The sequence below is a fragment of the Acomys minous genome (genome assembly GCF_964271855.1).
Source record: "Acomys minous genome assembly, chromosome: 6".
In the NCBI taxonomy this organism is placed as follows: domain Eukaryota; kingdom Metazoa; phylum Chordata; class Mammalia; order Rodentia; family Muridae; genus Acomys; species Acomys minous.
This window is the reverse complement of record NC_140487.1, coordinates 124087489-124111287: the sequence shown is the minus strand read 5'-3', so window position 1 is coordinate 124111287 and position 23799 is coordinate 124087489. Positions and strand designations below refer to the sequence as shown.

Genomic DNA, 23799 nt, shown 5'->3' with positions numbered 1-23799 from the left:
AGGAATACATTCTTTTCTATGCTAATGACACCCCGAGCCTAGGGGTGACAGGATGGGGGCAGGCTATCAGAATGATCAAGGTAGGATTACCAAGTGTAATTAATGGACTGAGGCTTTAGTTCTCGCCCTAAACATCAGAGGGAGGGGATTGAAGATTGAAGGTTAACCTGAACCAATGACCAATGAAGCATGACCTCCCCCCTTTAAACCCTGGTCAACACCCATCTAAAAAAATTATCCCACACCGGGTATGGTGGCACAGGCCTTTAATCCCAGCACTCAGAGAGACAGAAGTAGGTGGATCACTGTGAGTTGGTGGCCAGCCTTGTCTACAAACATTTAAGGGTAAAGAAAACAATGTACTTGTTTGAAAAAACACCCCTTCCCCAATCCAACTAAAGTGTCTATTGGCTAGCTGAGTAAACAAATAGACATAAATAAAATAAAAACAGAAAATCAACAATCTAAAGCATTTCCTGCAGGACTGTTGCTACTAACACTGAAGTGACAGACTTCCCTTAGCCAGAGTGTCTGTCTGCCCCTCCACTCAAAGAAGCCACACTCTAGGAAGCCAAGAATAAGCTTAATAATATCAAAGATGGACAATCTCCTCCTTGGTCTTGTCTGCACTGTTAGGAGTGCTTTCAGCTCATCTGGAAGCATCTTTTGATCTGGTGCTTGAAGCTGATGAAGAAGGTAGAAGGAGCTTGCAACATGACTGCACCGAGACGCACGAATAGCAAATGGGTTCAATCTTCCATACAATGCTGGCACTTGCAGGACTTAATTAGCATCACCTATAATTTCACCTTTCTTAACTTGTAATTGATTTGAGGTGTCAGAGAAGGAATGTAGGGCCTTGACTATGTTGAGCAAGTTCACTACCACTGACCTACATCCAGTACCTATATAATCCTATTTTCAGTTCAACTTAGTGAAGGAGAGTCTATGTTGGTCCCATATTTCATGGGGTTTAAAAGAGTAAACAGGTTTAAAAGAGTAAAAAGAAAAAAGTAAACTCGACTTTGAGTTCTCTGTTTTCAACAGCTATACAAAAAAACAAACCAACCCACCCAACCAAACAAAGAAAAAACCTGCCATGGTACAGTTTCCTGGTCACATTTACTATGCTCAGCACACAGAGGAAAATGACAAACTCAGAACGCCAAAGCTTTGAATGGCAGTGAGCACATAGCCCAGAGTTTGCTCCCTGGCTCCACAAAACAATAAAATGTTTGCACATTCAGTTGTGGTATATGCCTGTAAAACTTGGGAGGCAGAAACAGTACAGCATAAAGAGTATATTACATGTGAAGGCAATTCTGTTTAAAGAAAAATATTTTTAATTGAAATCATGTTGAATGTATTTAGAAGCAACTGGAACTACCATGTCACCTATTCATCCAGGTTTTTTGTAGTTGTTGTTTTTAAATAGCATCTTGCTACTATGTAGCTTAAGTGCTGAGTCTGTATCTTCCTTGGCTCCCTCTCACCCTTTATGTTTTAATAAGTTTTGTCTTTTTCCTTTTTCTTTTTTTTTTTTTGAGACAGGCTAACAGATCTGTGTAACAGCTCTAGCTGTCCTGGAACTCTCTCTGGAGAGCAGGCTGGCCTCGAACTCACAGAAATCCTCCTGCCTCTGCCTCCCAAGTGCTGGGATTAAAGGTGCAGGCCACCACTGCCCGGCTTTCTTTCTTTTTTGTTTTTGTTTTGTTTTGTTTTTTTGAGACAAAGTTTCTCTGTGTAGCCTTGGCTGTGCTGGACTCACTTTGTAGACCAGGCTGGCCTCGAACTCACATCAATCCTCCTGCCTCTGCCTCCCGAGTGCTGGGATTAAAGGCGTGTGCCACCACGCTCAGCAAAAGCTCCACACACCACTTATCATACTACAAGGATTTTATGCTCTCTCTTACCATCGTAGAAAACATTCTAAGCCTCTTTTATGTTCTATTTGGCTAGTGTGGGTCCACAAAAATATCACTTATTTTCACTTTCTTTTTTTTTTTTTTTTTTTTTGCTTTTTTAAGACAGGGTTTCTCTGTGATTCCATGGCTGTACTGGACGTGCTTTGTAGACCTGGCTATTTTTACTTTTTCAACCACAGCAATTTTTCCGTGTTTCCATTGTTCCACTAACAGTCTATGGGTTTTCTATATAGCTAAACTGATCACAGGTCTCAAGCTTGTCTTTCGTTCCATTCCCTGTGTTATTATACACACAAGGTTTTGCCTAATTATGTCTCTGTAAAAACTGGGTCAGGCAGTGGTGGTGCATAGCTTTAACCCCAGCACTTGGGAGGCAGAGGCAGGTCTATGAGTTCAATGCCAGTCTGGTCTACAAAGCAAGTTCAGGACAGCCACGGGCTACACAAAAAAATTCTGTCTCAGAAAAACAAAAACAAAAACAAAACAAAACTGGGGTTCAATGACAGTGAGCACCCTTATTTTGCCCCCCGATTGTTTCTTGGTTTGTTTTTAAAGACTTACTATTTATTATGTATACAATGCTCTGCCTGCATGCACACCTGCACGCCATAGGAGAGCACCAGATCTCATTATAGATGGTTGTGAGGCACCATGTGGCTGCTGGGAATTGAACTCAGGACTGTGGAAGAACACCTCTGAGCCATCTCTCCAGTGTCCTTTGTTCCCTATCTTAAGCTAACAGCAGCTTTACCTAGAACGATGATGTTAGTGTTCTGGGCAGTTCCTGTTTCAGACTGAGAGCATGCCTCACTATCTGTAGTACACCTTAAGTCATCACTACAAAGAACAAGAAGTGCCAGGCGTGGTGGCGCACGCCTTTAATCCCAGCACTCGGGAGGCAGAGGCAGGCGGATCGCTGTGAGTTCGAGGCCAGCCTGGTCTACAAAGTGAATCCAGGACAGCCAAGGCTACACAGAGAGACCCTGTCTCAAAAAAGCAAAAAAGAACAAGAAGTAGCCATGCTGCTTTAGAGTGTGACATGCAGCAAACTGCATTTGAGCCTCATGTGGTGGCAAGTGTCTATAACACCAACAGCTGGGCAGTGGAGGCAGCACGATCAAGAGTTCAGGCTGTGGCGGCTTAAACTGGTTGTCAGCCTGACAGATCTCTAGTCATGCAGGAGACAAGTCTCTGGACTTTCGAGTGAGGGACTATCTAGGCTAGATTAACCACTGTGGAAGACCTGCTTTCCTGTGGGTGGCATCATGCTGAGAATTGGGGTCCAATAAAAAGAGGAAGTGGGGCTGGAGAGATGGCTCAGCGGTTAAGAGCACTGACTGCTCTTCCAGAGGTCCTGAGTTCAACTCCCTGCAACCACATGGTGGCTCACAGCCATTTATACCGTCTAATGTCTTCTGTCACGCAGGTGTACATGAAGTCAGAGCACTCAATATACATAAACTATAAAGTTAAAAACAAAGATTTAAAAAATTAAAATATTTAAGAAAAAAGAGATAGTAAGTCACTAGAATTCACCCCTCTCTGCTTCCTGACAGTGGATACAATGTGAACATCTGCCTCATGCTCCTCCATTATAACTTCCTTGCCATGAAATTCTGTATCCTTAAGCTGTGAGTCAAAATAAATCCCTCTTGCCATACAAATTGCTTTTATAGCTAAGCAGTGGTAGGATATGCCTTTAATCCCAGTTCTCAGGAGGCAGAGGCAGGCAGATCTCTGTGAATTCTAGGATGGCCAGGACTACATAGAGAAAGAAACCCTGTAACAACAACAGCAACAACACAAAACCCAACACATGCCTTGAAATCTCTATCATCTAAACACGTTCTGACTGGAAGAGGAAGAAGCTAATGCACACAGGAGCAAGCTGCCAGCACTGCAGATATGGGGTGCAGGGTCAGTCACGGGGGGGGGGGGGGGGGGGCGCGGCTGGCTGTGGAAACCCCCTTTGGCACAGACCCCTCTTGTGGCCAATTTCTGTTTGGTGATTTGCACATCTTTCACAGAGCTGTGCTGGTCATTACAGAACTCTGTCTTCATACAAGCCAGTTCTAACAACACGAACCAAACAAGTTTTTATAACCAATGCCTTCCTCTGGCTTATAGGCCAGTATCTCCAAATCACTAGGACAAAAACGGATTACACAAACTAACATGAAGCTTCATCATTGTGTGTTGGCCAAAGAATCCTACCACAAATCATGAATTTTAGGAGTAAAATCTCACTTTCTTTCTATGAAAAGTAAACACTGCCTGAGAAGCAAGCAAGCACCCAGCAAAGGGGTTCCAGGGTCAGCTACCTGTAAGATCTGCCCGACTCCGAGTGGGACGGGGTCGGGGGGGCCCCGGCATTCACATCTAGCATCGCCCTCCAGTCAGGAGGACTGGGAAAATGCTCTCTGTGAAGGGTTCTCTGTTGCTAGGATGAAAAGAGCTATAAATATGAGGTCAAAGCAATATTTTAAAACAACATTCTAAAGCTGCAACCACCTCTCTTTTGAAATGGAGAGCCACAGAAGATCAAAGGAGCACCGCTGTTTGCTCACTGCTGCTCCGGGAGCCTCCTCCCTGCACCTGGCAGAGACCCAGAGGTTGTAGAGCATAACTTTAAACTAACAGAATCTCAAGACAAACTGTACAGCCTAACGTGGAGGCCTATAACAAAAACTGTAGCGCAGCACTCAAGAGGCAAAGGCAGAAAAACGGAGATAGAGGCCAGCCTAGGCTACACAGCCAGAGTGTGTCACAATTTTAAAAAGAAACAAAAAGCGCAAGCTGTACAGTGGTTTCCTGGAACACCTTGAACAAAACAACATAGGAAACCTACACAGCTTCCACACAGCTCATCACCTCCTGCACTCAAAGCACAAGGCAGCCGAGTGAGGAAAATATCACGTTGCGAAGACATGCTTCTCCCTGCTCCCTTTGCCAGGCACAGAGAGTCCACTAGGCCTGGGCAGCTTGCACAACACCATGCTTAACCTTAGCTCAATCGGCCTCCTCAGCCATGAGCAGCAGGCGGGGCAGGGGAACAGGGTTAAACTTACTGGAAACAAACTTAATCAAAGCCGAGCAGTAACAAAGGGCACCAGAAACATTTCTACTGTATCGCATCCCACAGGCTGGCCACGAGCCCAGAATTTTCATTACAATTTTCAAAGGGAGGGAGAAAAGGAGGAAAAAAATGTTTCACAAAAGCATTATGAAAGCCCCAACCTAGGATGCCCTGTCGCACAACCAAAAATCTGTGAGAGGTTAGCTTTTCAGGGAGTCAAAACCCAGCATGTGGAACCTGGCAGGCCTTTTAAATGGTGGGAGGGGTCCTTAAAACCACTACTGTTCTGCACTAAAGTCTCCAAGCTTCACAGATCATTAAAGGTTTCTGAACCACAGAGAAAGGAGGGCAGAGTTAAGGAAATAAATCAAAAGTTCCTCTGGGATACACAAATGCCTCCTTGGAACAGGCTTTCAGCACGAATACTCTCCACATTAACTACGGGGAGGACTTTTCAAAACAAAAGCAGAAGAGGCTCACTCTTGTTATAAGCAATATACTTTCCGTTTAAAGGTTACATGTGCTATAAAAATGATCCCTGCTGTAAGTGTGGAAGAGTGCAAGGAGGCCAGGCTATGGGCAGAGGGCAGCCCAAGAAAGCCAGCCAACAGGAAACCACAACAACACTATTTTGGACCACCCTCCCCCCAACAAGCTAAGAAGCCCTTAGAAGGTTAATCAGGGATATGATGTTAGGGAGGACCAAGGGTCTCACTTCTTACCATCCTGCCCTAAAATCATTTCCTACTAACCAGAAAGATGTCTCTTGTCTTCCTCATATAAGACACACAGGTGAAGACGTGAACAGGCACATGACCATGCTGTTTTGAAGCAAGGACCTCTCTCCCATTTCTTAGGTTAGTCCCAGTAAGTTTAAAACAAAGAGAGGGAGCACCGAGGTGGCCGGGAGACCTAAGGGTATGTGGCTTCTGAGCCTGTGCTGTCTTTAGCTCTACTGCAGGTAGATCTCCCCTTGTTAAATTAAGACAAGCAAATTGATCTGCTCCAAAGGACCTCACTAGCATATTTCCAAAACAGAACCAACCAAGTTCTGATCTTGGGAGGCTCGGGACATGAATAATATACCAAGGCAACTGGGTACATGTTTGCCTTAGGCCCCTCAAATAATAAAACATGCCAAAGTCATCATCCTCAATCACCCCCACTCCAAACCTTGCACATAGGAACAAAGAGACAACAGCAAAATCCAAAAAATACATAACTAAAGTGTCCCTGAAGAAAGTCTTCATTTGAATATTGCTCAGAACTTCAGTGGTTTTCCATCCAAATGGCAAAGATAGAGGATAAAAAATTCCCGAGGCTGTTTTCAAGATAATAAAGTAGCATGTGATGGTGACTCACTAACAGATGAAGAGATGAAAACCCATCAGCAGCCAGGAAGCTTGGAAGTCCACACACCTCCATGTGCACAGCTTGCAAGAGTGTACACTTGCTCACATATTTGAAAGGCAAGCAGAAATAGGCTATCCTGGCTTATTTTAGAGCTAAAGACAATATTTTATTCTTGATTGGCACAATAAACCTGCTGAGAAAAATCAACTATGGTTTTCAATCCTATAATCTGGGGCACAGAGCCTCTGTGCAAACACTAAAACAGGAAGGCCCTCTGCTACAGCGAGCCCAGGTCCTAGGCTTACTGCTGTGTGGCATGCAAGTAAAAGGTACTTTGTCCACTCCACAAAGTGGACAGTCTTGGGCATCTAGGCTTTTGATGGTCTTAAAAACAGTAACTAAGCATGCACATTCATGAGGCTACAGAAGATCTCACGCTCTGTATACAAATATGCACTGTACACAACAAATGTGTATATGCACATAATGGAAATCCATAAGAGGAATAAGTCTTAAGGCTATAAAACTTATCTACTTTTTTTTTAATCTTAAATAAAAAAGTTTAAATGATACAATTCTGCTAGGACAGCTGAGCTAGTTGTGAAGGGGTATGTATGCAAGGCTCCAGAGCCCTGCGGTTCCAGCAGGTCCACAAGGTGGGCATTTCAAGAGCAAGCTTAGCTGGCTCACAACAGGGAGCTCTGCGAAGGGAGCTCCCTCTCTCCTCCGCGCACATAGCACAGGCCCTGCTTCCACTGTACCAAATCCTCCCTTCTTTGTCAGCTGTAACTGCACATAAGTCTCAATGCCCAATCCTCAGACATTACAATCCCAAAATTCAGATGACTCAAAACACGAACAGAACAATCACTTTCCCAAAGTCAAAGAAAAGACAGGGGAGGACAGAATGGTGCAACTTTAACTGAAAAATTGAACACCCAGGGACAGGAGTGTAGCTCAGTAGTTAAGTCCCTATCTAGTATGCGTCAAGGGTCTGGGCTCAATCTTCAGCACTGCCAAAGTAAAACAAAACACCAACAGACAACACTTCTTAGAAGAGCTGGGGAGATGCCTAAGGGGGCAAAGTGACTGCCATGCAAGTAGGAGGAGCTGAATTTAAAATTCCCTAAACTACCAGATGGGATGGTGCATGCCTTAATTGCAGTACTCGGGGAGGCAGAGACAAGTGAATATCTGTGAGTTCGAGGCCAGCCTGGTCTACAGAGCAAGTTCCAGGACAGCCAGGGTTACATAGAGAAACCGTGTCTCAAATACCTCCATCTCTCAAATCCCCTAAACCCATCCATCCACCTTAGAGCATATGCCCTCCCAGCATATCTCTACTGGAAAAGAGGGACAGGAGAATTCTGGGAAGCTCACAGAAATTGAGGACAGACACCCAACTTATTTGTTCTCTGACTGCCACAGCATGGTGTGGTATTTGTGCACTTTGCTTGTATACATGGGTGACTGCACACAAGCATACACACATACACAACTTAAAAAAAACACAGTGCATGCACGCCTTTAATCCCAGTACTCAGGAGGCAGAGGCAGGCAGATCTCTGTGAGTTCAAGGCCAGCTTAGTCTACAGAGCAAGTTCCAGGACAGCCAGAAAAACCAAAAACCAAAAAAGTGTGTGTGTTTGGGTGTGAAAAATCACCCCAAAGGAAAGAACTGCTCACGTCTCCTATTCGTATAATATAGGGATTTTCAAATGACATAAAACAGAATGCTGCTTTACTCTGGGGTAGATTGTGTCTTTTCCCACTGGTGAACAGCTGGGACTTAAGTTTAGTGTCTACCTTTTTTTTTTTTTAAAGATTTATTTATTTATTATATATACAACATTCTGCCTACATGTGTGCTTGACCCCCAGAAGAGGGGTCATTACAGATGGTTATGAGCCACCATGTGGTTGCTGGGGATTGAACTCAGGACCTCTGGAAGAGCAGACAGTGTTCTTAACCTCTGAGCCATCTCTCCAGCCCCTTAGTGTCTACCTTAAGTCTCCAAACAAGGTAGTTCACTGTTAATCTCCTAAAATTAAAATGAACCAATTATTTAAGGATTATAATTTCAAATATACTTTACAATATATACAAATATACTTAAATTAAAAAAATACATACTTTATAATATTTTCCAAACGTCAAGCCAAGTTTTCTTTTCCTTAAAACGGGGGTGGGGGTGTGGTGGGGGTTGGTGAAGAGATAGTTCGGGGGTTAAGAGCGCTGGCTGTTCTTCCAGAGGACCCGGCTTCATTCCTCAGCACCTGCATGGTGGCTCACAACTGTATGTAACTCCAGTTCCAGGGGATTTGGCATCCTCATACCGACACACATACAGGCAAAACACCAACGCACAGAAAAATAAATCTTAAAAGACAAGGGATAGTGTGTCACATCTGTCTCCCAGCCCGGTCTTGCCCTCAAGTGCTGGGATTAGCTGGGCATCACCATGTCCAGTGAGATGCAGACCCAGGGCCTCATGCACGTTAGGCAAATACCCTTCCAACTGAGCTACTCCTCTAGCCCTGAAAGCTAGATTTTCAAGTCAGAAAGGATTTACAAATCTTAAGAGTCGTCAACAGGGAATAATGATGGTCCTTGTAGGCAGCAAGATGGTTCCGTGGATAAAGCACTTACTGTTAAGACTGGCAATCTGGGGACTGGAGAGATGGCTCAGTGCTTCAGAGTGCTGCTGCCTGTTCTTCCAAAGGTCCTGAGCTCAATTCCCAGCAACCACACGGTGGCTCACAACCATCTATAATGAGATCTAATGCCCTCTTCTGGTGTGCAGGTATACATGCAGGCAGAGCACTGTATACATAATAATAAATAAATAAATCTTAAAAAAAAAAAAAAAAAAAAGACTGGCAATCTGAGTTTGATCCCCAAGCCCACACACATACACATACAAATAAATGTTTTTAAAAGTCCATTACAGGGTTGGAGAGATGGTTCACTGGTTAAGAGCATTTCCTGCTTTTCTAGAGGGTCCTGAGTTCAAGGACCCACATAGTGGGCTCACAACCATCTGTAACAGAATCTGACTCCCTCTTCTGCTGTGCATGAAAACAGAGTGCTCACATACATAAAATAAATAAATAAATAAATAAATAAATAAGTCTTTTTTAAAAGGTCCATTGCAGCTGGGTAGTGGTGGCACACGCCTTTAATCCCAGCACTTTGGAAGCAAAAGCAGGCGTTTTTGGAGTTTTGGAACTTTGGAGTTCAAGGCCAGCCAAGGCTACATAGAGAAATCTTATCTCAATAAACAAAACAAAACAAAAAGTCCATTATTAACACAGTTTCTTTCTTTTTTTAATTATTTATTTAAATTTTATGTACACTGGTGGTTTGAATACATATATGTCTGTCTGAGGGTGCCTGATCCCTTAAACTGGAGTTACAGACAGTTGTGAGCTGCCATGTGGATGCTGGGTATTGAACCTGGGTCCCCTGGAAGAGTGCTCTTAACTGCTGAGCCATCTCTCCAACTCACAAACACAGTTCCTACAAACAATGCACAGCATAAAGTTAAAGTGCTCTAGTTACAGCTCTGTCAAGTTTGTCTGTGTAGGATAAGAGTACAGACAGGTCTAAGACACACACTGCAAACAGCAAAGGGCCAAGGGCCAAGGCCTCTGCTTTTTCTTTCCAACAGTGGCACCAAGTTTCCTTCATAAAAATCACACACCTGCTGCATTCACACAAGGGAGCCAGCCACACCCTCTTAGATTACCTAAAAAAAAAAAAAAAGTGCCTAGTGGCATGGTGCCCTATACCTGCAAGCCTAGTACTCTAGATGATAAAAGCAGGAGGATCTCTAGTTCAAGGCCAGCCTGGACTACAAAAACCCAGACTCAACCAAACAAAAACAAAACACTCAAATAACAGACAGACCCAGGCCTTAGCTACAATGTCACAGACAACTTTCAAAATAGGAGCTGCTGCAGCAAGCACCACAGCACATTTGCTGCCAAGATGCAGAGCCTCAGCTGGAAAGCCACAGCGAGCACCCAGGCATCCAAACAACAGTGGCTCCTAAGGGGCTCTCCATTTTGCCGGTTTTTACTAATCCCTCAAAAGCACTTACATTTCTTCCTATGCTATCAGGTGCTAGTAGAAGATAGCAACACTTTAAGATATTGTTTTGTTGTTAAGTTGTCATTTTTTAAAAGGGAGATTAAAAAAATATATCTAATTTTAATTTATGTGCATTGGTGTGGGGATGTCAGATCTTGGAGCTGCAGACATTTGTGAGCTGCCATGTGGGTGCTGGGAATTGAATCCGTCCTTTGGAAGAGCAGGCAGTGCTCTTAACCACTCATCTCTCCAGCCCCTAGTTTTCAAGTTTTTAAAGACAGACATCAGCCTCCTTCTGCCTCTCAAATGCTGGGATTAGAGGCATGTACGTACCATCACCACCCACTGGGTAAGACTTTTTAAACATAAAATAAGAAGTTACACTGGGCGTGGTGGTGCATGCCTTTGATCTTGGCTTTCTTAAGTTCCAGGACAGCCTGGTCTCTAGGACAGCCTGGTCTCTAGGACAGCCAAGGCTATTACACAGAGAAACCCTGTTTCAAAACAAACAAACAAACAAACAAACAGGAGTTACGACTGGAGTTTTCTTTCTTTCTTTTTTGATGTTTTGAGACAGGGTTTCTCTGTATAGGCCTGGCTGTCCTGTAGACCAGGCTGCCCTCGAACTCACAGAGATCTGTCTACTTCTGTCTCCCCAATGCTAGAATTAATGTTGCGTGTCACCACACCTGGCACAACTGGGTTTCTTTTCTTTTCATATTTAATTTTACTTGTTTCATATTTATTTTATTTGCGCATACACTCACACACAAGTACACCTTCAGAGACCATAAAAAGAAGTCAGACCCTCGAGCCAGAGATACAGGTAGTTGTGAGACGCCTGACATGGGTGCTAGGACATGAAGTCAGGTCCTCTGGAAGAACATCAAGTGCTCTTGACCACCAGCCATCTTTCCAGACCCACAACTGTATTTCTAAGAGAAGAAAGTGAAGCAAGAGGAGTAAGAGCTAGAGAAAAAAAGGCTATGTTAAGAAATCCTATGACAGGGCCAAAGAGCTGACTCAGCGGTAAAGACACTGGCTACTCTTCTAGATGATGCAGCACCCACAAGTTGGCTCACAACCACATTTAACTCCAGTTCCATGTAGGGAGTCTCTTCTGGCCTCCACCAGCACTGCATGCACACTGTGCACATACATGCACGTACATTAAACATTTATGTACAGGCAATAAGACTTGTTTAAAAAACAGAATGAATATACTTTGGAGGTTTAGGATTTTGAGACTGTATAAGTAGTTCCTAAACTTTATAGACACTTGAAATACTCAAACACCTATATTTTTTTTAAGATTTATTTATTTACTTATTTATTATGAATATGGTGCTCTGCCTACATGTACACCTGCAAGGCAGAAGAGGGCACCAGATGACATTATAAATGGTTGTGAGCCACCATGTGGTTGCTGGGAATTGAACTCAGGACCTCTGGAAGAGCAGTCAGTGCTCTTAACCTCTGAGCCATCTCTCCAGCCCCTCAAACACCTATTTTAATGACAATAACAGGTGTGGACAAGGAACCTGAGAACCTGCACTTTGCACAGAGTCTTGCCTGTCAACAGTTAACACTACACAGTATCTGCACTGGAGGGAAAAGTGAAAACCAGAAAGCTTCTCAAGTGTTGCTTTGTGGCTGGGACACAGTTGCTTGCTCTCAGAATCAACACAATCTGGAGGTGCATGCTTTCTTATGTAAGATTAAGCATTGAAATTATTTACCTAAGATTATAATCTGCAATTAAATAAAACTTCATGCACTGGAGTAATTTTTAATCTCCTAATGTTAACAGAAGTTTGATTACTCATTCATCCCTCTGGGAAAACATGCTGATGACAGGCCATTCTGCCTGCGGACCTAATTCACACAGCACAGCTCTACACGCCATCAGTGGAATTTGCCCCCAGAAACAGAACTTATTTTCATGCTATCTAGCATAATAGAAATTTAAATCTCATGCCTGGCAGTGGTGGTGCATGCCTGTAATCCTGGCGCTCAGGGAGGCAGAGGCAGGCAGATCTCTGTGAGTTCTCAGCCACCCTGGTCTATCAAGTTGAGTTACAGGACAGCCAGGACTGTTACAGAGAAACCCTGTCTCGTCCCTACGCCCCCAGCCCGTAAAAAAAAAAAAAAAAGAAAGAAAAAGAAAAAGAAAAAAAATCTCAAACATTTCATCTCATCACACAAAGTAAATAAAAATTAGCTGTCCCTTCTTGGGCAGCTCAAAGCCTGCAAGCTCTAATTTTGGCCCAGGTCCTCCCACATCAGCTCACACAACCCGTCTTGTGCACAAGCTCATCCCTAAGGGTCCTGTTTTACAACTGCCTCGTCTTCATCTGCAGCCACGATACAGAACGTCTCTCACTGAGAGACAGGGAAGAAAGTAAAATCCAATATTCGCATACTACCACTTGCACTTACAAACAACAAGAGTTTAATATTTACTGGGGTAGTTGCTGAAAACTAAAACTAAGATGAGACAGGTATACAAAACAAATGCCTCTACAGCTTCCCTCTCTCCACAGGCTGCCTCTCCCCTACAGAGCTGAGCTAGATCAAACTGTTTCTTTGCTCATCAGCATTGCATCTGAGACAGGAGCCACCCTTCCAGGATGGTGAGGGTGCTCCTGCCCACACTCCACTGCTGGCAACAACAGGCAGAGCTGTACATAAAGCCTTCACAGGACAATCACCCAGGGGCCACTCTTCCATCCAAGTAAATCAGCTGTATTTGCAGAGTCAAGAGAGGTGCATCTTTATAGCCCAAGTGATCTGGAGATTTTATAAGAAATAGCAATGTATGTGTGTGGGGTGGGGGGGAGGTATTTTGGAATCTGTACTGTAAGGAAGGTTCCCTGGGGGTGATCAAGGTCAGAGTCTATTAGGCCTATTTATTTTTCAGGTATTGTTTTTAACATCAAAGGCCAAAGGCCATGTAATTAATTCATCTACACAGTATCAGAGTGATAGCACTTAGAATTGAGAGGCCTGGCTTGGAGGATGTCAAGTTCCAGAACACCCTAGAGTGAGACCCTGTGTGGAGCAGAGGGGCTGGCCCTGTCTTCTCAGAAGTGCAGGACACTTGGCAATGTTTACACAGATGCACTAACACTCCAAACCCCATTGTAAACCGGCTGAGAGATCAGTAATGGGCAGCCAGGCAATCTGAGACAGTTTGCTCATTCCTAGTATTTTATCACTAATTATACATTTTATACATATGTTAAAGAAAGGCTAATGGGGAAGGAGGAAGGAGAACTGGGTATCTGCACAGCTGTAACAGTAAAAAGATCTGACTTGTAGTTATTCTCCTGGGTGCCATGAGGTTAACATGTAATACCCATGCAAGTAACCCTCCATAAACAGTTGGCTTTCCACAACCACAGCCACGATTCCCACTTCAGTGGGCAGCAGCATTCAGGAGGAAGCCAGACCTAGCGCCTGTATAATAAACACCAGAAACCAAGTGCAAGGAAAGCTGATGTCCAGGCCACAGGCACTTTCTTCCTACATAAGGGCCTGTAAGATGAATGGGAGGAATGGGATTCTCACAGGATGCTCCAAAGGTGAAAAGGTCTGTTCTGACCCAGGTAATCCTACAGGCACACTCCTCCACCTTCCTAAGCAACTCAAGAGAAAGGACAGTGACTATTGGAAACAGCTCCAGAACACCACGTGCATGTGTGCCACAGCTCGGAGGGAAGGTACTTTTATAGTAGGTCGAAGTCCAGGGTTTGCTCTCTCGTAAGCATGCAGATGCACACACACAGACTTGATTCCAGCAGAGGGTAATAGAGTGGGAGAGAAATAATTTTTATACACTCTTTATAGATACCACCTCATTTAAATTTTCATGCATGTCTAAGAGCTTGGAGTTATCACCCATTTCACAGGACTAAAAAAAAGCAGGATTCAATAACCTGCCTGAAGCCCACAGCACAAGCAGTAGAACAACAGCAGCCCAGTGGAGCAACAGCTAACAGTTCACTAGCCTTTCCTTTTTTTTTTTCCTTTTGATTTTTCGAGACAGGGTTTCTCTGTGTAGCCTTGAACTCACAGTGATCCACTTGCCTCTGCCTCCCAAGAGCCAGGATTACAGCTGTGTAGCCAGCGCCCAGCCTCCCCCCATCCTTTTTCTTTACAGTTTTTTAAAAAATTATTTTTATTAGCCAGGTACAGTGGTGGGTGGTGCAGGTATTTAATCCCAGCACTGAGGAGGCAGAGACAGGCAGATCTGTTAGTTTGAGGCCAGCCTGGTCTACAGAGTTTAAGTTCCAGGACAGCCAAGTCTACACAGAAAAAATTGTCTCAAAAAACAAACCCCCAATTAAACAAAAAACAAAACCAAACAAGCCCCTCCCCAAAATCCTCCAAACCAACCAAACTTTCCCTCTCTATATATACACACATGCGCAGAGAGAAGGGGGGTGGGGTGGGGGAAGGCAGAGACAGACAGACAGACAGACAGACAGACAGACAGAGATTTAGGAGACTGGACAAGTGGCTTATAGACTAAGAGCACTTGCTGCTCTTTACACTGAACAGGGTCTAGTTCCCAGGACCTTTATGGTGATTCATAACTGTCTGCAATCTTAGTTTCGGGGGATCAAATGCATACTTGTGACCTCTGCAGGCACCAGGGACTCATGTGGTACATAGACATACAGTCAAAACACTCATTGACACAAAATAATCTTTAAAAATATTTATTTTGAGGCTGAAGACATGGTCTAGCAGTTAAGAGCACCCACTTCACCTGGGCGTGGTAGGGTATGCCTTTAATCCCAGCACTCGGGAAGCAGAGGCAGGCCGGTCTCTGTGAGTTCGAGGCCAGCCTAGTCTACAAAGTAGAGTCCAGGACAGCCAAGATTACAAGCGACACCCTGTCTTGAAAAACTAAAAAGAGCACCCACTGCTCTTCCAGAGAACCCAGGTTCAATTCCCAGCATCCACACTGTAACTTACACCCATCTGCAGCTGTCTGTAACTCCAGTTCCTGAAGATCCACCGAAATCTTCTTCTGACCTCCTCAGGCAAACATCCATATACATAAAGTAAAATTTTAAAATGTAGTGTACCCATTTTATTTGTACCTCTGAATGCCACACGTGTGCTGGATCTCCTGAGCTAAAGTAAATAGGGGTTTAGACGCCTGATGTGGGTGCTGGGAAGTGAACTCTGTTCTTCTGCAAGAGTAGCAAGTGCTCTTAAACTTTTGAGTCATCTCTCCAGGTTGTCCCAGGCTTTGACACCCCACTTTTTTTTTTTTTAAGGCTGACTGAGCATCTATCTCATGAGAAGAAACACCATTTCAGTAACAGTACCTTCCCAGGAACGTGTCAAGATGTGATCTGAACTTTCCACAACACCAAGCTAAAGCAGCAGAAGCTGTCAAGAGAGACCAGGTGCTATGGCTACTGGCAAAGCCAGCAACCGCACACAGGTCGGCTGAGCCCTGCCCCAAAGCCCAATCAGCTAGGCTTCTTGTGGATGGTAATACCTTTCTGGTATTTCAAGTCATCTGAGAATAGCGAAGAAACAAGCTAATAATCCAACAGAAGAAAATGTGGCAACGTGTCTAGATTACAAGAATTTTCTATGAAAAGGATCATAATAATAAGATTTTTATCAAGCAAGTTCTGGAACACTGGTACCTGCAAAATCTACCTTCTGCAGCAGAAATGAACAGTGACCTTTGCCCCACCCCCACCCCGTGGGCTGTAATGATTAGCCTGGCTAGGTCAATAGCTAAGGAAAACATAAGACAAGCGCCTCTCCCAGCTGATTAGAACAGATTTACCCAACTCCTCCCAGGCAATCAGAAGAGAATGGGACATAGGGTACTCAGGGAATGTGCTCAGTTCTCCAGGGCTGCAGCCACTCTGCTGTACTCTAGTGACAGCAGTGCCCACATGCCTCATGCCACGGCTGGGAACTGGGAGAGAGTGTATCAGAGGAGGCAGAGGCAAAGGCTCAGCGCTGGCCCAGCACAGCGGCCTGAGTCAGAACATGCTGAGGGCAAGCAAGAAAAGAACAGATGAGGTCAGGGGAACCGACTTCTAATTAGGAAAACAAAAACAAAGGCCACCAACTTTAGGACACATCTACTCACTGATTTCTCATCCAGCGCTAAGAAGATCGCTACACTGGAGGCAAGCCACCTTACTTATTTATTTTTGGTTTTTCGAGACAGGGTTTCTCTGTATAGCCTTGGCTGTCTGGGACTGGCCGCTAACTCACAGAGATCTGACACTACACCCAGCTGCCACTTTAATTTTTTAAAGTATGTAACAAACTTAGAAAAAAATAAGACTCTCAGAAAACTTAAGAATGTCTACATCACTGCTGATCTGCTTGCTCTCCATTAACAAAATTTCTTCAGAACCTGTTCTGGAAAGAGTGAGAAACACAGATTGTTTCCACAATGTATTGTAACATCCACAGTGGGTTCTCAAAGGCATTCTCGGAGGCCCACCTCAGCACGTTTAGATGCACAATGATGATTCAATTTTAACTTAGTGATCATCGATTGGAGTTTACTGGGATGTACTTGGAATCTCAACCTTTCTCCCCATTACCAGTTATCAGAATTATAAACGTATTCTATAGTAAGTGTCCAGAAAAGCTGTTCATTTTTAAAATGAGAAAGAATATTAAAAACCAAGAGGACATCAGTAAGCACCAACAAAAACCAAAATACCAGACTAACCAAAACCTCTTACCCACTGTTCTAATGGACAGTCTCCATTCACACCGCTCTTCCTAAACCTGAAGTGTAGCCAGATTAAGTATCCATCACAACCCTCCCCCTCCCAGGCAGAGGTACTTCCGGTCACTGGGTCAGGCACGGAGCCACCAGCAGGGTGAGGTGGGTGGTCCTCCCCCACCTTCCAGGAGGCACGCAATTACAGGTAAATAAGCCTGTACCCTTACAGGACTGCCTTCTAGGGAAGTCCCCTCAGTACAACCTCCCACAGCAAGTTCATCAGAAATAATTGTCAGCATTTGACCCTTGGCTTTTGAAACAGCAAAGGAATTTTTTTAAAGCTCCCATTAAGCAAGTAATAAAAATCCTTTCTCACTACAAAGTGTAAGTATTTAAAGCTGGGACAGTAAAGATTTAAAAGAATTTTTCTAAAACACAGCAACATTAAATAAGGGGGGGGGGGGAGGGAGAGAATATCCCAGCAGAATTCCATAAATCTCAAGTCTATCCTTTGGCTTGGTGGATAACTTTTGACAATTACCAAATCCAAACTAGCGATAAAATTCCATTTCCTAACCCAGCCACGGGATTTAAAATTAGATGTTAACTCTCCAGCGGTCCCTTCCCCCAGCTAAATGTTCTTCCCGTTACAAGGCGTTCTTTTGAAGGATAAGCACAATGTGTCACTCTGCTATCTGAAAATCACCAGCTGAAGAGAAGTCAAGGCAGCAGTGCACACGGAATCGGAGGCCAGGCGGAGGCCGGCACAGCGCGGGCTAAAGGAACCATTTCCTAAGCCTAGACTACGAAGCGGCAGGAGCAGAGCAAAGGAAAAAAACCAAGTTACATAAAGTCCGACTGTACTCACAGTTTCCTTATTGGGAAGCAGCTCCTTTCTGATTCTGAAGAAGTTCTTGCCGTATTGCCGTAGCCCCTTAACGAAGCGTTTCTGTGATTAAAAAAAAAAAAGTGAGATGTAAAAACCAAAACCAAAACAGGATGTCAGCAAAGCAAAGATAACAACAATCAGCAGAAAAGCAACCACAGAAAAGTCTGAGCTCGGGAATACTAGCCAGGCTGGAGGCTTTCATCCGCACAGCTGGGACCTGATGGCAGGGCAGGGTAGCCCCCGGCCTGTGGGGACCACAAGCAGCGCTGCGCGTTTCGGGAAAGGCAACCAGAGCTAAGGCGGCCTCCTGAAACCACAGGCTGCACGAAGGTGCAAACAACAAACAGCCCGCCTTACAGGCAATAAACCAGCTTAGTCGCTTTCCAACCGCGGAAGCAGCTGCCTTCGCATAAGTGTCTCCGGCCGATTGGCCCTCTTCCCACGCCCCTGTCCGAGGAAGCCCACAAGGAGCCCGCAGCCTCAAGCCCGGAGCTTCTGGGGTCGAGCTACGGGCCGGCTTGGCCCACCCAGCCAGCAGACTTTCACTTCGGCCGGCTCCACAAGCAGCTCCCACCTCCGATCCGAGCGCGACCCGCAGCCACAGGTAAGGAGGCCGCGCCCGTTCCCGGGCTCCACAAAGCGAAGGACCAGGCTGCCGCGGGCTGCTCGGCGTGTGACCGCGGCGGGGCCGCGCGGGGCGCGGGGCGCAGGGAGCGGGGTGCGGAGGGCGCCGGGGGAGGAGGCTGGAGCGCGGCGAGCCCGGCGGCGGGAGGCTGCAAAAGGCGGCCTGGATCGCCGCCGCGGCCCGCCCGGCTCCGCCCCGCCCGGCCCCCGCTACGGCCTTCTCGGGGTCCACCCTGTGGGGGGGGGAGGGGGGCACCGCAGTGGCGAAACTTGCTCCCCCTGCGGGCCAGGCCGCATGCCCACCGTGAGGCAGAGAAACCAGAGCCGGTCCCCACCCCCGTGGGCCACTCCGGCCCTCTGCTGAGGCATTCGTTCCAGCCAGGCCAGGGTATCAGCCTGCACTTCGCAACTGATCACCACGGAAGCATCCCAGCCAATAAATCAGCTGCCCATCGGGAAGGCCTCACACTCTGCGTGTTTGAGATCTCTGGGACAAACGCAGGGAAGGGCTAGACCTGGCCTGCAAGAGCCATCTGCAACCTCCTACTCTAGTCCTGCAGGCTCTGCGAGTTCCGACTTCTTCCTTCGCTAGGATATGACTCATCAGTGTCCATTTTCAATATAATTGATATAGTTTGGTAGGAAATATCCGTGAGACACAAGAAAGTGGCACAGACTCCTTTACGAAGAGCAGACTTCTAGTACTTGACTCCTGCATCAGTTGCATATGATCAACAGGCATCCTAAGCTACACACAGCATCACCACCTAAACGAGAGCAAGCAAGAACTCTGTCCTCAAGGAGCACCAGTCAGCCCAGAGAAGCAAATAGGTATGGGTGGGTCTCGGGCCTACGAGGAAAGCAGGAGGAACAAAGGGTGGGTGGTGGGTGGAGCTAGGAGGAGGAAGCTTGCTCAGCTTGACTTAAGGGAAGTGACAAGAAAGAGCCTAAGCCTGCCAGGTGGGCTCCAGCTGGACTTTACATTGGCCAAGAAGGACACAGGAAGATTCTGGGAGCTGCAAAGAGGACAAGGTATGCAGAAAAAGTGGCTGCTTGCAGATGAGACTGAGAGGCCAGGGAGGATCAGGCTGCACAGAGCTTTGAGGAGTTATGATCCCAAGGTAGGACCAGTGGATGAAAGCCCTGGGGAGGCCCAAGTGTTGGCTTGGGAACAGAGCAGCATAGAGCTGGTAGGAGATGAGGCCCTGCGTTCACTTTAGTAACGTAATGGACACCTACACGGGGAGGGACTTGGAAAACCCTTGCAGGACATGTCTTAAACTGAGTGGCTTCAGCAGGCCACGTGGAGTCATCAGTCACTACAGAACACTGCACAGTGCTACCTGAACCAGAGTAAAGAGGCAAGAGCCTCCCATCTGTGCACCAAGGGAGCCCAGAAGACAGATGGACTACTGTGGCCTTTGGCAGTCCAGAAGAATCTTCATACCAAGGCACGGAACAGGTTACAGGGGTGGGAGGAGACACTGTAGGCTTGGAGGGGGCTTTGACAAGAGGAGATGGGGCTGTGGGAAATAGTTTGGGGGGTGGCATGCCAGAGTGGAACCAAATGTAGGGTTCCAGCAACATACAACACAGTATGTCCTCTTTTCAGAAGAGAGGACGGAAGGCTGACTCCAGAGCACTTGGCTCCTGTGACAGAGGATTGCAGACAGTTCAGAGTTTGTGCTTTCGCAGATCATGAGAAACACCCATCAAAATAGTAGTAATTATTAAGTATGCCCCTTATCACCCCCACATAAGGAAGGTCTACGTTACTCCCGTTTTACAGACCAGGAAGCTGTGGCGCAGATAGTTAAGAAGCAGATCGGTCACCCAGCCTCACAAATCCTTATGTTTCCTGCCATTCCCTTAAGAATCTCAGTCTGTTGGTGGCTGTCCTGAGACTGTACACTTTCCAGTTCATTTAACACCAGTGTGCCAGTTCTTCAGTTCTGAAAACACTGCTCAGCCCTTCCTTCCCACCCACCTAGTGCAGGTCCAAGTTCCACCTCCAGCCCTCCCTCCTCAAACTCAGCTCCCCATAAAGCCTGTGACAAGCCTCTACCAATGTATTTATCAGAACTACAGATTTTAAGAACACTCTGCAACCCTAGCACTAGGAATGTGGAAGCAGGAGGATCCAAAGTTCAAAGTTATCCTCAGCTACATAGGAAACTTGAGGACAGTACAGGCTACATGAGAAAACAAAAACAAAAACAAAAAAAAAAACCTGCAGCTTTACCCTATGGGCTCCCACTCTTTCCCCAGCCTTGCCAATAACACTTAACCCAGAAGGACAGTGTTCATACACTGAGCCCTGATTCGCCAGATGTGTGAAGATGCTAAACAGTCTGGCTCCCAGGTTCATTTCAATATAGACTCAAATTCCTACTGCTCCAAAATTAAAGTCCTGTGACCAGCCGTTCCCATCCCCTCATGCGCTCAGTCTGTCAACTCTCCTAAAGACAGCGACCCTATTGCAGGCCATGGTCCCTCTCTCGAGCACTGGGCAGTCACTATTCTCCCAGATTTTGAAACAAGGGAAGTCAACTATGCTGGAGTTAGTTAATCCTGGAAACAGAGTAAGAAACATGGGGCTTGCCTAAAATTCCAGCACTTGGGAGATGAAGGCAGGAGGATAAGGAATTCGAGGTCATTCTTCTGTACACAGTGAATCTGAGGCTTCTCTGGCTAGATCAGACGCTGCATTAAGAAACAGAGCAAAGGGAAAAAACCAGGAACAAATGAACAAGCAAAAACACCAAACAAGAATCACCACAGAAAGGTCCAGTGCGAGCTCTGAAAGCAGAAGCTCTGCTTCCTGTCAGCCAATTCTCCTCATATCACCTGGCCCAATTATTTTCTTAGCTTCTAAATATATTTTGGGGGCTTGTTTTGGTCTTTCTACTCACCAAAACTCCAGGACACTCTCCTGTTGCCCTGGCTGTAAGTTTCTCACAAGATGCTCACTAGCATCTCCGAGGCTCCATCTATGATCCAGTCCCACCAAGTACACTCACTTCTAACTTCCAGAAATGTGAGTCTGACATCTGACAGTGAGTGTAGATCTACTACTGCTGTCCCTGCATGACAAGTAAGAATAAAGTACTCCTGGCCCCACTCTAAAAAAAAAAAAAAGAGGAAGTAAAAGCTTCATGTGGCCTGTGCTGTTACTTCTCTATGGAAAGCCACAGGCCTCAAAACCAGCAAAACATCTGCTTCTCAGGATGGCTTCACCTTGTGGTTTACCAGAAATGCAGAATGGTCTCTAAAATTGAAACGAAGTCAACCCCTCAGAGCACACAGTAGCTGGACAACACTAGTGTGTGAGCCTGGCTGCTAAGGCAGTCAACTAACTCCATTCCCTCTGTGTACCCTTCTTTCCACATGAAGACCTTGCTGCTTTGAATAGTCATTTAATAATTACAATGCTGGCGTGTTTACAGAGAGGGATGCTAAGCAGCTAAGTTCATGGCCATGGTCTCTTTCTTTCTTTTTTTCTTTTTTTTCCCCAGAGTTGAGGACTGAACCTACGGCCTTGCTTCCTATCATGAGTTCAAACTTTTTTTTTTTTTTAATATGAATGCTTTATCTGCAGAAGGGGGCACTAAATCACATTATAGATGGCTGTGAGCCACCATGTGGTTGCTGGGAATTGAACTCAGGGCCTCTGGAAGAGCAGGCAGCGCTCTTAACCACTGAGCCATCTCTCCAGCCCCATGGTCTGTTTCTTAAGTCTTCCAGCAACTGAAGATGAAGTCAACACTTTCAAGGCCTCATGTATTATTTCTCTGTTCCTGACAGTGTGACATTAGAATGCAAGGCTGCCAAGGTGACATGTGTACATTTAAACCGTGGTAACCGGCTCAGCCATACACTGCCAGTGCTAGGTCACCCTGCTTTATGCTCCTGGGCTTTCTATCATCCACACTTGCATGCGTGGAAGTTGACAGTGTTTCTTTGGTACTTTTAACCTCCAAGCTACCTGAGTGTGTACCTTGGGAGCAAACCCGCGCCCTTTTCTATTTATGCACCCTCACCACCAGGTGAGACCTAAACAGAAACATGCACTTATCTATGGCAAAGAGGTTATTCTTGGTCTTCCAACTCCATTCACGAGTAGTGACACAGGTTGGTCACCAAGTTCCTAGCTGGGAAACCTAACTAAATGGTTAAGGACACTTGCTGTTCTTGCAGGGGGATCTGGGCTTGATTGCCACCACCCACTCAGCTGCTCACAACCAGCTGCAACTCCAGTTCCAGGGGGAACAGACACTCTCTTCTGGCCTCCAAGGGCACCAGACACAAACAAGGCAGGTATATGTGAAAAGCACTCATTCACATGAAATAAACACATTATTTAAAAAAAATTAAAGTGTGAGTGCCAGGCCCAGTGGTTAAGAGCACTGTATTATCTTCCAGAGGTTCTGAGTTCCATTCCCAACAACCATACGGTGACTCACGACCATCAGTATCTGGGATCAGATGTCCTCTTCTGGCATTAAGACCTACATGCAGATAGAGCACTCATATACATAAAATAAAAAAAAAAATCTTTACAAAACAAACAAAGTATGAGTGCCAGTATCCAATACCATTAAAATTGGGGTCAGCCAGTCTCCCTCTCCCTCCTCCCCTGCACTCCCCTCGCTCCCTCTCTGTCTCTCTCTGAGAGAGTACATGAGGCCATAATGTTAAAACTCACTGAATGTGAAAAATCTGGCCATCATTAAAAGGTTTCTGAGTATACTACAGCCAGAGATTAATGAAAAGCTCATATACAGTGAAGTTTCTGTCAGCACTCACCTATGTTGAGCTACACAACCTTCACTGCAGCCTGGTGGGAGCACACAACACGCATACCAGTCATCTGCTCTTAAAGGAACAGTGGTTTCATTATGGAAAACAAAGACTTTTAATATTTTCCTCATCATTTAATTATCAAATTAGTTTATGTTTGGATTATGTTATATTAAGAATGCTTTGCTTGAAAAATTGCTGTTTTGGAAAAAAGAAAAATAAATAAAAATTGCTGTTTGTAGTTAAGAGCTTTTGTTGCTCTTCCAGGGGACCCAAGTTTGGTTCCGAGCACCCATACCCAGCAGCTCACAAATGC

At 45.5% G+C, this 23799-nt stretch overlaps 1 protein-coding gene and 1 long non-coding RNA gene across 6 annotated transcripts in view; both read right to left on the bottom strand.

Annotated features, from left to right (window-relative positions):
* The window catches only part of RERE (arginine-glutamic acid dipeptide repeats), a 337601-nt gene that overhangs the window by 27934 nt on the left and 285868 nt on the right, over window positions 1-23799 (bottom strand). For all 5 annotated transcript variants that reach the window (XM_084786701.1, XM_084786704.1, XM_084786703.1 and 2 more), the window contains one exon: window positions 18039-18119. In XM_084786701.1, the coding sequence (XP_084642827.1) occupies window positions 18039-18119 (81 nt within the window). The remainder of the gene's footprint in view (window positions 1-18038; window positions 18120-23799) is intronic.
* On the bottom strand, window positions 2457-18028 carry LOC311600268. The gene is made up of 2 exons (XR_014780185.1): window positions 8359-18028; window positions 2457-8160 (listed from the first exon to the last, which is right to left on the bottom strand). It is a non-coding gene; the product is annotated as an uncharacterized lncRNA (long non-coding RNA).